Here is a 13,572-nt window from a genome sequence, read left to right as displayed (position 1 = left end):
GACGATGCTAAATCATCGAGGAAACGAGGCGGAGCAATTAACGAGCACGTCGATGGTGTATCGAGAGATTTTCATTAATTGGTTGGGAAAGGCTTGGGGAGGATTCGCAGCGCTGCTCGTCGCCTTTACGCGAGCCACGTAGCGTTGCCGATCAAGGATAACGAGCCTGGTAACTCGGGAGGCTCGGGGGAGCGGAGAGCAGACGTTGGAATCGTCTCTTTCTGATTCTTCTCCGGAGGAATCGCGTACACGACTGCCCCGAGAAAGAGTCACTAGGATTCCAGCAACTCGACCTTAACCTCAGCGGCGCGAATGCTCCAATTTCGAAGGAACAACACCTTTCAAGCTTCCGAGACGCTTTCCTTGCGCTGTCCCTTTGAACAGCGACTGAAATAGAGTGGATGCGTTCGAGAGACCTCGCTACCGAATCCGAGAATAGTCGAATGATTCTTGAGGCCTTTCAGCCCTGATGTATTGGGGCGCCCTGCAGCCTCGAAATTGCCAGAAATAATCCAATGGTACCTGAGCTTGCGGGCCATTCTACAACCTTCAAGTCTACGATAGCAAACAGTCGCTTTGCTTCAGTGTAAAGAACCTGTAATACATGCGAAGGAACACAAGCTCAACGACACTGAAATACTGATCTCGATCGTTTTCTCTTGATCGACGCCCACGACCCCGCAACGCCGGTTCTAAAATTGTCTAGACGCGGTCGCGGCGCCTAAAAACAGGCTAACCTCGGCTCCCGAAGGTGTAAAAAACGGACGGAAGCTCGGGAAGATGAAGAGGAAAGGCAGAAACGGCTGGCGGGGAGCGTAAGCGCGGTATAAAACGGGCGTAATTGCCGGCCGGGTGTATTTCATCCGTCGCGGCCGCGCGGAATTATGGCGGCGAGAGCAGGTGAGGACACGAGAGCGGACCTGGTGGGATAAGGTTTGAGGGTCACGCGTTCCCTCGGAAGGTCCGTGACTGAAAAGCTAACCGGTCGGTCCCCTGGGCACTCGGCTCGCCGAGTGACTCGTCGAAAACGGACAATGTGTACCACGGCCGGCTGCCTCAGATTTCCTCCTCGATTTCCGCATTACTCGGCCGCGCCGTGGCGACCTCGCTGTTCCTTCCGATCGATCCTCGACACCGATCGTGTCGCGCGCTATTGGGAACGAGACGGCCATGGGGGGCCTTCGGAATCGACGTCGATTCCAACGCGGTCCTTGAGAAGTACCATTCTAGCCGAACGACTGGCTTGCTTCCTCGAGTTCTTCGTGCTTTCCGCCTCGAACGTTTTTGCCGTAGGCTACCACTGCCTCGCGTGAATTGTAGGTCGCTGTTTGGAGCTGTGCTAATAAGGTCGATTATTCAGTAGAATTCTGGCATTTAGATTTTAGAACAAATACGAACTGATCTATGTTTTGGGGGAAATTGAGTTGATAGCAATAATTATTATATTATATTTGTTTAAGGATATCAACGGGATAAACACTTTGTTGCAAAGAGTACAAATCGCAGTCACACAAGCATGGAACAAGCAATTAGAAAGTACAAAAGTAATATAATTAAAAGAAGCAAAAGCAGAGAAGTAAGCGCAAAAGTAAACGACAAACTAGGTAGATATAAAAAATCATAGTAATAATAATGTATTTTAATAGGCTGTAGGGGAGAGGTGGGGCGAAAGGGACATTGCAATTAGCTGAAAGATAAAGGATCTCCCCACGATGAAAGTATGTTTGCCGCAGTCTAACTGCAAGTCGCTGCTATTTCAGAGATGGCAGTGAGACACGGTGGAATTTTTTCGCGCTTCAAAGTAAAATTTTTGTTCTTTTACTTTTGGTTGTGTTACGAATGACTGGTTTCTTTATTATTGCATCTGGACTGATAGTTATTCAAGAACAATGCGAGATATGTCAGATAACCTTTTGTTTAATATTGTAACTGTAGATATTAGACAGCCATGTCCCATTCAATACAGTGGACAAAAATTTCACAAATTACACTTTTTCAGAAAGCGAGAAATGAGACATGTAAATATGGAGAGAAGCTTAACATGACCGTGCAGTATTACAGATAACTGATCTTTCTATTCTTACCAATTAGACCTCGAATGGTTATTTACTTAAATAGTTTTCTCACTATCTGCTCCTAAACGAAAATGCCCCCTTCACCCCACCTCTCCCCTACCAATCATATAAAACAGGGAAAATTATCTCAAGGTGGGTGTTACGCGTTAGTACCACCTTCGTAGCCCGAGCTGACAACCCACACGAGCCCAAAGACCTTTCCAAAATTCTTCACAGCCATGAGTTCAACGCACGAGGAACGCGTATGTAGGTGCTCAAGTTTGCCGGTGTATTTTCGGGGTTCGCCCCCTCCGCCGACGAAGAAAGGAAATATGAAGGAGCATTCGGGATGGGTCGTGAGATTATTTCGCATGCTGAACGTTCGATCGCTTAACGATCCTGTTCCGCGGCGGAGGGCACGCGTTCGTGACGCAAAAGCAAATCCATTACAGACGTGAACGGAGGAGTCTGCATCGATAAATGATGAGCCGAGGTATCCGTCGGCGTGACGACGGTCACGTAGCCCAACAGAGGCCTTAACCTACGCACCCTTCTCGGTATTTCACCTGCTCCCTATCACTCTGGAAGACTTTCTTCGTAAACAAAGCTGTCGCTGGATAAGCTCTTTATCTCTCCTCCCTCGTGAAACCAGAGATCGACGAAGGCTCTAGGGACGATGATTTCATGGAAGCGGCGGTTGCGTCAAGCTTTATTAAGGCTCGAGTAGGGTCGTCGGATCGTGACCGAGGACGGTATCGAATTACGATCAGGTCGATCTTCATCGGAGTCAATTGGCGTGATCTACATTCCCGCTGGATCACGTGGACGATCGTGGTGCCTCGGCTGAGGAGCTTAGCCCGACACGCGCGAACGCGACGGTCCCCATTGACTATGCAAATGTAGTCGCGTGGAAAGTTTCGCGGGCCCTAACGAGAAAGGAACTTCCGAGGACGCGGATCGGTCTTGGGCCAGCCATTCGGGACACCCTGTATGCGCGTAGTTTCCTCGGCACGGTGTACCTGACCGTTTTAAAAGGAACTCAACCCATTAACCGCCATTGCCAAGTTTCAATGGTAATGCAGAAGGCTGACGCGGAGATCCGATGCATTTGCATAAATCATTGCCGTAGAAAGTGCGCCCAGGCTTTGCTCCAATTCGACCGGGTCACTGTGCCGGCGGCAGCGCGCTTCATTCAATTGTTTAGAGCTTAGAAGTTTAGACAGTAGTGATCGCGATGACGGTGCCTCTTTGCTAGGGGCCTGCAGAGTTTGTAAGAATGAAACGAATAAGATTGTACAGAAAGTCGATGTGAACAGGAGCGTAGCGGCCGAGCTTGAACGGTGGAAAGTTTTGTTTTGTAATTTGCGCTGCTGTTAGCTAACGTTGCATGCTAACTGTTTAGGTATGCATCTGTAGGTATATATGATTGCCGTGGAAAGCTTTGCTCCAATTTGGACGAGTCACCACGCTGGCACTGGAGGTTACTTGTTTGGAGTGAATAGGAAGGATAGATCTCGATGGAAGACGAAGGGCGTCCTCAAGGATCACGATCATTCAAAGTTGATGGACTGTAATTCACAATTAACGTTCCTTCGATCGTAAAGGGGGCAGTTTTTGCGAATTAAGGGGTTGTAGGTACCTAGTCAGGAGGCCGAAAAGAGGCGATTTTTTTTCAAAAAAGGGAAGCATATATTTTTTACAAAATATTTTTCACTTAAAAGCGCAACATTTAAAGAACATTTGGTAATTTTTTTGTAGAAGAATATTTACGTTTATAATAAAAATACAACGACATCCAAAAAGCCTTTTTAAAAACGGTGAGCAAGAGATCTCAGAAACTACTGCACCAATCTTTCTGAAATTTGGTGGGCTTATTTCTAATATAAAAATCCATTCAATGACTGAAGGATTTTTTTTTTAATATATAGTTTCGATTATATCAACGAAAAATGACTTCATGGTTATCACTAATAGCTGTCTTTCGTTGATAAAATCGAAACTATACAATGGAAAAAAATCCCTCAGAAATTCAGTAGATTTTTATATAAAAAATATGCCCACAAATTTTCGGAAAGATTGGTGCAATAATTTTTTAGATATCTTGCTCACCGTTTTTAAAAAAAGGTTTCTTGGATGTCGTATTTTTATTATAAACGCAAATATTTTTCTACAAAAAAATTATCAAATGTTCTTCAGATGTTGCTTTTTTAAGTGCAAAAAGTTCTGTAAAATATATGCTTCCGCTTTTTAAAAAAAAAAATCACAAACATTCGCCTCTTTTCGGCCTCCTGACTAGATGTAATCCCTTAATTACAAGGAGATGAAAGCAAGCACAGACTTCTCCTTTCAATATTTATTACTATCTCGCAGAGTAAAAAAATATTTTTTTGTCTACATATCTACTTTACAAATGGCGCCACGTGAGGTTGATTATACAGAGGTTTGGAAATAATGTCGTTAGTTTCGCCCTGATATTGAGCTTAAAAATAAATATACAGCGGTTTCCATGGAATATGTTTCTCCTAAAATCTGCAATTTCGGCCTGAACCTCGGAAAAAAGAATTGAACCAAAATTATTAAAATAGCGACCAGGAGAAGTCGATTTGTACGATAAATGTCGATATTCGGGGTGCACAGATGGCTGTTTTTTATCTCAAAAACTAGAGCTTTTACACTTAATGCTCTCCAAAAAGGAATATATTTTAAACATGCTGTACAAATTTCAAGTTGATTCGAACCTCGGTTTAATCACAATCAAGGCAAAACCGCAGAAAAACGCCCTCACATCAGACGCCTGCAGCGCCGTCATATACATATATATATTATCAAAAAAAAAAGTATATTTTATAGTATTAAAAAACATTATCCAAAAGTACTACTCACAATTTGTATTCATCTCCTTGTAATTAATTCGCAAAAAATACTCGATTTCCGAGCGATTTAACCGCCTATTCCCCATAAATACTCTGTGATTTCTGTTGCGACTCATAGTAGCGTATCCACGCAGATTTATCGGCGTTAAAAACGCCACCAATATTAGCAACCGCGCTACCGTTTAACACCTCCACCGTTCATTATCAGTCGTCCTTCCCGGTACATTCCTTTATTTGTCCTTTTAATGAATAAGTAATGAAAACCTTTGAATGAAAGGGACACGGTGGCTGATAGGGATCGTCCTCTTAATTGCTTTTGCGTTTAGAGGAGAAACGACGAAAGAAAGGACTTTGAGCGGTGTCGCGCTCGACGCGTTCCTCGCTCTTATCGCGCAAAAGTGTCCGCCACGGTGATTAACAGTCCGTCTGCGTACATATACATATTGTTCCGACGAAAAGTGACCGCAAGGCCGACGGTGCCGATACGCCGCGAATGACAATGCGCCGCGAATATTAAAATCGCTTCCACGTTCCGGTAAATCCGCGCCCGGCTGTTTACGACGGCCGCTGTACGAGCTGGAAATCCGAAATCGCCGCGACAAACGCTTCGATAACGGCTAGAAGAGCAGAGGAGTAAACAACCACTTGTTAAATCGTTAACTGTTCCTTTCAGGTTCCCATGAACGAGGCGGACTTCAACATCCTTTGGATGGGCAACCACCCGAAGCCAGACATCCTACGCAATCTAATGCCTCACCAGAAAGTGAATCACTTCCCAAGGTACAGAAAGTTAGTTGTGTTACTCAAAGAAAATTTGCGAGCATAGTTTTTCGGAGGAATTAGTCGTTGTGGATGATTTAAAATAACGAGGCATATCGTGGGCTAGTTGCTCCTAGGAAAAGATTACTAGCTGATGTTGAAATTCTAAGGCGTTATTGTTCCGTAGGTCGTACGAAATCACGCGGAAGGATCGGCTGTACAAGAACATCGAGGCCATGCAGCGCAGTAAGGGGCTACGGAACCTGGACTTCATACCGCAGACCTTCCTGCTGCCCAGCGAGTCGAGGGAACTGCTGACAGCGCATTTCAGGTATCGCGGGCCCTGGATTGTCAAACCCAAAGCCAGTTCCCGCGGTCGCGGCATTTATATCGTTAACAGTGTGAGCATAATAATTTCTAGGTATTAGATAACGTGGGCTGCACAGCATGCTCCTCTTCACGCATCGCCAGTAAATCGTGGCGCCACCCCCGCCTGTAATAGTGTAATAATCCCAGTGTGTCGCAATTGCTCTCTGTTTCGGGCAACAGTCTACGATTCAAATTTTGTCGCGTAGTTCTCTGTGGTACAGCTAACATCCAGGAACAAGAACTTTGCGAACTTTGCCGCCATTAGATTTTAAACACACTTTTTCGAATACTTTTCCTCGCTTGATGTTGAGACACGAGTATAGGATGCCGGGGAAGTGATAGTCGTGGGTATTCATTTGGTGGTTTGAAGCGAAATCGCGTTCCATTGCTTAGTATTCTCAGGGGCGGATTTGTGTATACGCTAAGTATTTTTGAGCGAAAGAAATTGGGAAAGGTTTATACACAGAAGCTTCAGACAACTTTAAAAGCAATTCAGTTCTTTTTCATACAGCGAATTAGTATTGAATTAATTTTGAAATTGCCTCGACTCTTTTAAATTAGAATATTTGCCCCTTAGAGTAGGAGCGCCAAATCTCGAAATCGGGCTCTAAGTATTTTGCTGGATAAGAGTTCCTTACTTTATCCTCGAGACCCACGGCTGCGCCTTCTTTTACACCCTGTACAAAGGACAATGTTAAGTCGTGTGTGATATATCCCGAAAAGCTTGAAATATGAGAATTGTAAGAAACAGTATCTGTTTGATGGGCACAGTGCAATGTAATGGGCACACGAACTTCTGGAAGCAGTGCAGGCGCAAAAAGGAAGGGTAAATATATTGTATAGCAATCGCTGCACGCTCGTTTCACTTCGGTGTAGCACACCACTGAACATTGTCCTTTGCATGGAACTTCATGGGAGAGAGCTAATTACGAACGTCACGCGTTGTGCTTGCAGCCAGAAAAGATTCTCACGGACGAGTCCGTGATCGTCGCGCAATACATAAATAATCCGCTTCTGGTCGACGGTCACAAATGCGATCTGCGATTGTACGTCGCCGTGACGAACTACGATCCTCTGCTGATATACCTGTACGAGGAAGGTTTGGTGAGGTTCGCCACAGTCAAGTACGACGGCGGCAACCAGTACGTGTGGAATCCTTGCATGCACCTGTGCAATTACAGTATCAACAAATTCCACGTGGATTACGTGAAGTGAGCAAAATCGTCTCTCCTACCCTTTTATAGTAATTCCCGCGCGGATCCTCCTCGCTAATTGCTTAATTTCTCTTCAACTGCAGAAGCGAGGACCCAGATGCGGAGGATGTAGGTCACAAGTGGACTCTGTCAGCGCTGCTCAGACACCTGCGCTCAATGGGACAAGACACGGAGCTGCTCATGCAGCGCATAGAGGATATCATAATAAAATCGATCCTCGCTACCGCCTCTGGCATTGTCAGCGGTATCAAGCAGTTCGTGAAGCATCCGGAAACTTGCTTCGGTAATGAGATTGAATCCCATCTTCGAATTAAAGCCTCTAATCATTATCCTAACGAAATGTATGCCTTGTTCTAGAATTATTTGGCTTCGACGTCCTCATCGACGACACGTTAAAACCGTGGTTACTGGAGGTAAACTTAACGCCGTCGTTGGGGTGCGACTCGCCACTGGATGTTAGACTGAAATCAGCTTTGATAGCTGATTTGCTCACTCTCGTTGGTATACTAGCGATTGACCCAATATTACGGCCTCAAACCACGCATTTAAACCGTACCACAGTTGCCTCTACCAAAAAAGTAGCTAGTGTAAGTTTCTCGGTACCGGCTCTTTGTCGCGCAAGTCAGTATGTCGGTGTTTCTAGTGTAGAAGAGTGCACTCCGCCGAGACGCTGTCGCAGAGGAAGAAGAACGTGAGCAAAAGCAATATCAGTAAAACTGGGTTGACCCCGGAGCAACAGCGGATAGTAGCGTCCGCGAAGGCGCAATTCGAGCGGCGTGGAGGATTCGTTCGCATATTCCCCAGCCCGAAATCTTGGGAGATGTATTCGCAGTATTTAGGTGAACAGAAATACCCCCTTATTCCTCGCTGTGTGATATTAATCTGTAGCATTGAATGCAACTGTATTTCCAGATCCAACCACGGGGATACCGGTAGTTTCAGACCCCCTGGGACCAGGCAGAGTTCCGCAACACGTAAACACGAATCACAATCTGATGTTGCACGAGCAATTATTCCCCGCGGCTAGTCGCACCACTGGCTTTATAATTCCCGAAGTCACGCTGGACAGGCTGTCTAGGTATTTCTGTGAAGATCTTAGAAAATCGAAAGCTTCTTCTGTGAATGCAGTACATGGCTGATACGACTCGTTGCAGGTACGAGAGATACGAGAGGGCTTTGGTGAAGGGGCACAAACAGAGCTTGGATCGTGGCGACAGTAAGGAGAATATGGACACGGATAAGCATAAGTATAAGACTCAAGTAGTGCAATCCATGCACGATGGAAATAAACTTAGGTAGGTTGTTTAGAATCGTAAAACAAAATTATTCGTGGCATTGCATTCGAGACAACTGTTTACTACATCATTCGCCGAATCCCTTTTAGTCCTGGAGAAGCTAGGAAAGCTTTCGGTTTATACTTAGGGCACGTACTGCGCAAGATATCGCAGCCCAGCGCAGATCCAGCGTGCTGCGATCTCGTGATGAAATTCCTCCAGCAGTCGGCTAGTAACCTAAGAACACCCTTCTTCTTCACGGTAAATTGAACGGATTCTCAAGGTACCACAGCTCTTTAACACCGGCATTCTTTTACACAGCTGCCGAGCAGTAAACTCAGCGACAAAGACCGCGCTGCCGTCACCGCTAAACAACTGTCAGACTTTTTACATCTGTACAATCGGGAAACAGATCTTTACGCAGACACCGTGGATCGTCCACGTACTGTACCTAATCGGCTTTTCCAAAAGTTCTTGGCTGGTGCAAGGTAAGTCCACACACGCGCGCTCCCAATTCAGCTTAATCGCCTGCGTACAATATTCTGAAATGCACGATTTAATCACCAAACAGCGAACAAGACTTGGACGATATACTAATTCTGCAAACAAGACTGTACAAATGCGCCCACAGTTTCTTGGGAAGGAGCGGTTTCGCAGGCAGCCTACCGGGTCCCAATCTATTGGGCTCTCTGCCGCACATTACATCGCGCGTGTACTCTAACGCGGCTACGAGCGAACAATGTAAATGTAACCAGTCCATTACGAGGCCTACGAAAGCCCCGCGTACATAGTTATACAATGTGTGAATATTCGTTATGGCTATGTTTGCTATTGTTGAAATACCAGGTACGGCTGCTCTAGAACTTCCCAGTACAAGTGGACAATCATCCACAAACACACACAACATACACACGCAACATACACACACTTATACATATACACATATACAACCTTGACGTTTCCCATCGTAAATACATATAGCACAGAAATATTTTGGGTACGCTTCGAGGGCGCTTTACTATTCGCTTATTTATTAAGCTAGAAAAGTTCGTTATTACGACACTTCCAACGAATTAATATCTCGAGCCTTCTTAAAGAAGTTTTCTCTCATAGTCTCTCCAATCGAACTCGTACTCGTACGATTACGATTTTATCTGAAAACTAGTCTTCAGCGTCGGAGATTCGTCGAAGCTGAATAGGGATATCTTAAAATAAGGGGGCATGATGGGAGGGGGGGGGGAGGTGTTGGATTTAGGTTTCGCGAATTTTATCGTACGAAACAGGTGGCCAATTAAGATTGAAACATTTTAGGGTAAAGCAAGAATTTTAAACAATTAACGAATCAATTATTAAACTTTAACGAGCACACTTGGTCGGCCTACTCAACGGGCGATTAGAGTTTACTCCTTAAAACGAAATGTAGTGTCAAGTTGTTGGCTCGTTTCTTCGACAATTCTACATGGTAAAAGGAAATGGAGAAAAAAACCTTAATTTCTCTTATTTTGCGGATAAAGTTTGCGAATATCTTTCGTTACATGAATTGAGCGAGCAGCTTCGGTTAATTAAAATATAAGTTCTGTTACCAGAAATTTCAGAGGCACCTCAGTATAAATAACTACAGTTTTTATAGTTCTATTAAACATGTTCCTATTTACGCTATACGTATTTTTTGTTCGGTTAAAAGAATAATGTTTCTATTTATGTTTCGTCGAGTGCCTTTTCTCGTCTAGTCAAATTAAAGACAAAGGCACAAAATTATCGCGCGCTCTAATTCCTTCTTTGTTTACAATTACTTCGTTATCCTTTAAAATTACTTTATATATAACAACACTTCGCCTGAAAGATTGAATTCGTCCATGGAGGAGGCAGTAGTTAGGCATAAGGTTTAGCTAAAGATTTACACAGGAACGTTCAACGAATTCAGTTAATGTAAACACGCAGTAGCGTTAGTCCAATTAAGCGTTTTTTCGAAATCGATTTTTCAAGTGCAATAATTAAGAACAGAGCGGTCGATGAACTTCGAGGAAGAGCTGTTATAATATACAAAATGTACTTTGTATAGTGATAATGGTACACCTGCTCGCACAATAATTTAAGTGGTGATTCAGTGACATACCTAATGATATTATAAGCGCATTGAGTTTGTAAAAGGCGCCACGATTTTTCAGACGTGGCTGCTGATAGGGAGCGGGAAATGTTGGTCGGTATGGTTGGCAGGTACCAATCAATTAGAGTAAAGTAATTACATAGTTCGTATCCATCCATGTAATGCCGTCAGTATTTAATACAAGGATTCGCAGCTTATAGTTCCAAAGAATATATTTCATTTACATCTCGCAAGCTTTGTAACACGCGTCTCGCTAGATTGGATCTGGATCATTGGCTCGCATGAATTTCACTCATTCGCGTGTGAACGAGGGCGTACGTCGATACAGATCGCAAGCTGAACGCAGCATCTCGCGCCGTCATTACTCAATATATTATACATGTTGTCGCGGTGAGTTGATCTCACATGAAGCAAATAAAAAAGGTCCTAACATTATGTTTTAATAGGCACAAAGAGAAGGTTAAAGCGTGAATGAATATTGTTATGGCATTATTGTATTTATAGTGCGACATGTCAACACGAGTATAATCTGGCATTACTAAGTTCTCGTTTTCAAACGAAATGTATTTATACCAACAAATTGTCAACGAGTAGCGTAAAGAATGTGGTACCAACTGCGCTTTGATCGTGTCCACGCGTTAGATATTTTCTTCTTTTTTAATTGTACACTCACAGGAATGATAAGTACACACGTGAAATTATTCAGTTCTCGTTTAAAGATAACAGTTTCATTATAGATTTTTATTTATGACATATTACATGTTTTATTTATAAAGATTCATTGGATAAAGTATTTATTTCATGTATAAGTATCCATTAAGTGTACGATATGTTTAGTTGAATTTATATTGGGACCTTATTTCCCAATCGTGTAAAATATTGTTTAAAAAAACATACGCGAAGATACAGGTCCCATGTTCATTGTTTGCATCCAGCATTTATAGATGAATAAGCAAGCTTAACGCCTTAAATTAAGATTATCACGTATAAAGTACCTACTGCCATTATTTTGTAAACATATCTTTTCTTTACTACTGTAATGTATTTTTTATATCCCGAGCTATTTGATTCACAAAGACACACATATAATATCGGAAATGCAAATCGTGTAAAGATGCACAAAAGTATGCTTGTCCCTAAGATTATACTTCTAATTTCAATAGAAATACGTCGGAACATAACTTTATAATGTTAGTTTTATATATTTCTTAATTTCGTAAGTTAATTGTAAACGCAACGTGTTAGGGAAAAGAAATGTACGCGAAAGTTACTTGTTATATTTACACAGATCCAAGGAGGGTACGGAGATTTAGGTGGCTTTTTAATATTACGTATGGCAAGTGTTATACAATTCATCTCGTATTATTATTGTACTTAAATGTTCGCGATCTGATAAGCGAAGAGCCTTCTGTGCTGGTATATTTTTGTGATGTGAGCTATATATATTGTGTTGTAATACAATGCGCGGTCGAAAAGTGCAAAGAGGGTATAGATCAAAGTATGCTTTTTGTCTTTATGCAGTAAGTTCATCGTTTCGCGAGCGTGACTGCTTGTAAAACTTTGCAGATCATCTTGGTATAATCGCAGTTTCTTTTGTGTCGGCATTGAATCGGAGCAATAGTGAAATTATCATTTGGGATCTTACGATTAGCATGATGTACATAAAGGGAGAGAAAAAAAAATTGTTAATACATACCTCTGTGTTGCGTACGCAACACTCCCTTCCTACCTGTGATTTGTAAAATTTACTAGTCAGCTTACTGCATTTACTATGAATAAAATAATTGCTGTGTACAACTATTTTATTATAATCGAATATACAAATTACAATTTGTTGCTCAGCGATATGACAACTGCACGGAAACATATTTCGAAATACTGTGCATGAGAAATTGCCTTTGCAAGCAAATTCGTCGTTGTTTAAGATCGATCATTTCAGCAGTTGTTGTAGGGCCGAGTATCATACAGCCTTCTTAGATCTTAAATATTGAAATGATATCGAAAGGCATTAATTGTATGTATCTACAAGCATACGTATTTTCGCATTGTAAAATTCTCTTCAAATTCAAGTATTCAAAATAAAACATACTAAGCTAAGACTGTTTCCGCTGAATCTTTCAAATTTCTTGGAACCATTGCTGTATCTTTTACAAATGCCCTTACATCTAATCCCAAATTTTTAGATTAGACGCCTAATGAACCTAAAAAAATGCTGAAAAATGCCGATTGTGCATCGAAGCAGTCTTGGCACTATAATTATATTTTTACTGTAAGTACGTATCATTGTTACTATTGTCCTGAATTTTTTTCAGATTTTTCAATTCGGTGCGCCGCAGTTAAAAAAATTAAAAACCGATTTTTTCGTCGTTTTTTCCGTGTCAGAGTAACTTATACGTCGAATTGCTTCATGAAATAAGTGTTTTATGCGATCTTCAATGTTTATGCGTACAGCAAAACATCATAGGAATTAAAGAAACTGAAAAAACCGAATCATTTGAAACTGTTATGCCCCTGACATTACTCTGACACGGAAAAAACGACGAAAAAATCGGTTTTTAATTTTTTTAACTGCGGCGCAACAAATTCAAAAATCTGAAAAAAATTCAGGACAATAGTAACAATCATACGTACTTACAGTAAAAATATAATTATAGTGCCAAGCCTGCTTCGATACACAATCGGCATTTTTCAGCATTTTTTCGTAGTTTTTTATTTTTCACAGGTTGGTTTTTCAATTTAAAAATCTGAAACAATTCTCTAATATGTGCCCTGATAACATAAATGCCTCTGATTTTTTTAAAAATTTTTCATCCCCTAGTATAGGAGAAATTCGGCAAAAACCTGATTTCCTATTTTTGCCCTTTACTACCCTCCGGGTGGAGATACGAAGTTGAAAATTGCCACAAATCTTTCTTTTTTAAT

At 42.2% G+C, this 13,572-nt stretch overlaps 1 protein-coding gene across 1 annotated transcript in view; it reads left to right on the top strand.

Annotated features, from left to right (window-relative positions):
- Positions 1–12,747, top strand: part of Ttll5 (Tubulin tyrosine ligase-like 5) — a 40,204-nt gene extending 27,457 nt beyond the window's left edge. The window contains exons 5-15 of the mRNA XM_076811247.1: positions 5,601–5,707; positions 5,874–6,087; positions 7,010–7,266; positions 7,353–7,552; positions 7,627–7,856; positions 7,913–8,108; positions 8,182–8,347; positions 8,424–8,564; positions 8,654–8,804; positions 8,865–9,031; positions 9,115–12,747. Coding sequence (XP_076667362.1) covers positions 5,601–5,707; positions 5,874–6,087; positions 7,010–7,266; positions 7,353–7,552; positions 7,627–7,856; positions 7,913–8,108; positions 8,182–8,347; positions 8,424–8,564; positions 8,654–8,804; positions 8,865–9,031; positions 9,115–9,334 — 2,049 coding nt within the window. The 3' untranslated portion in view covers positions 9,335–12,747. The remainder of the gene's footprint in view (positions 1–5,600; positions 5,708–5,873; positions 6,088–7,009; positions 7,267–7,352; positions 7,553–7,626; positions 7,857–7,912; positions 8,109–8,181; positions 8,348–8,423; positions 8,565–8,653; positions 8,805–8,864; positions 9,032–9,114) is intronic.
- The last annotated feature ends 825 nt before the right edge of the window (positions 12,748–13,572 follow it).

This window comes from Andrena cerasifolii, chromosome 4 (assembly GCF_050908995.1).
Source record: "Andrena cerasifolii isolate SP2316 chromosome 4, iyAndCera1_principal, whole genome shotgun sequence".
Classification (NCBI taxonomy): Eukaryota; Metazoa; Arthropoda; class Insecta; order Hymenoptera; family Andrenidae; genus Andrena; species Andrena cerasifolii.
This window is presented reverse-complemented; position numbering and strand designations above follow the sequence as displayed.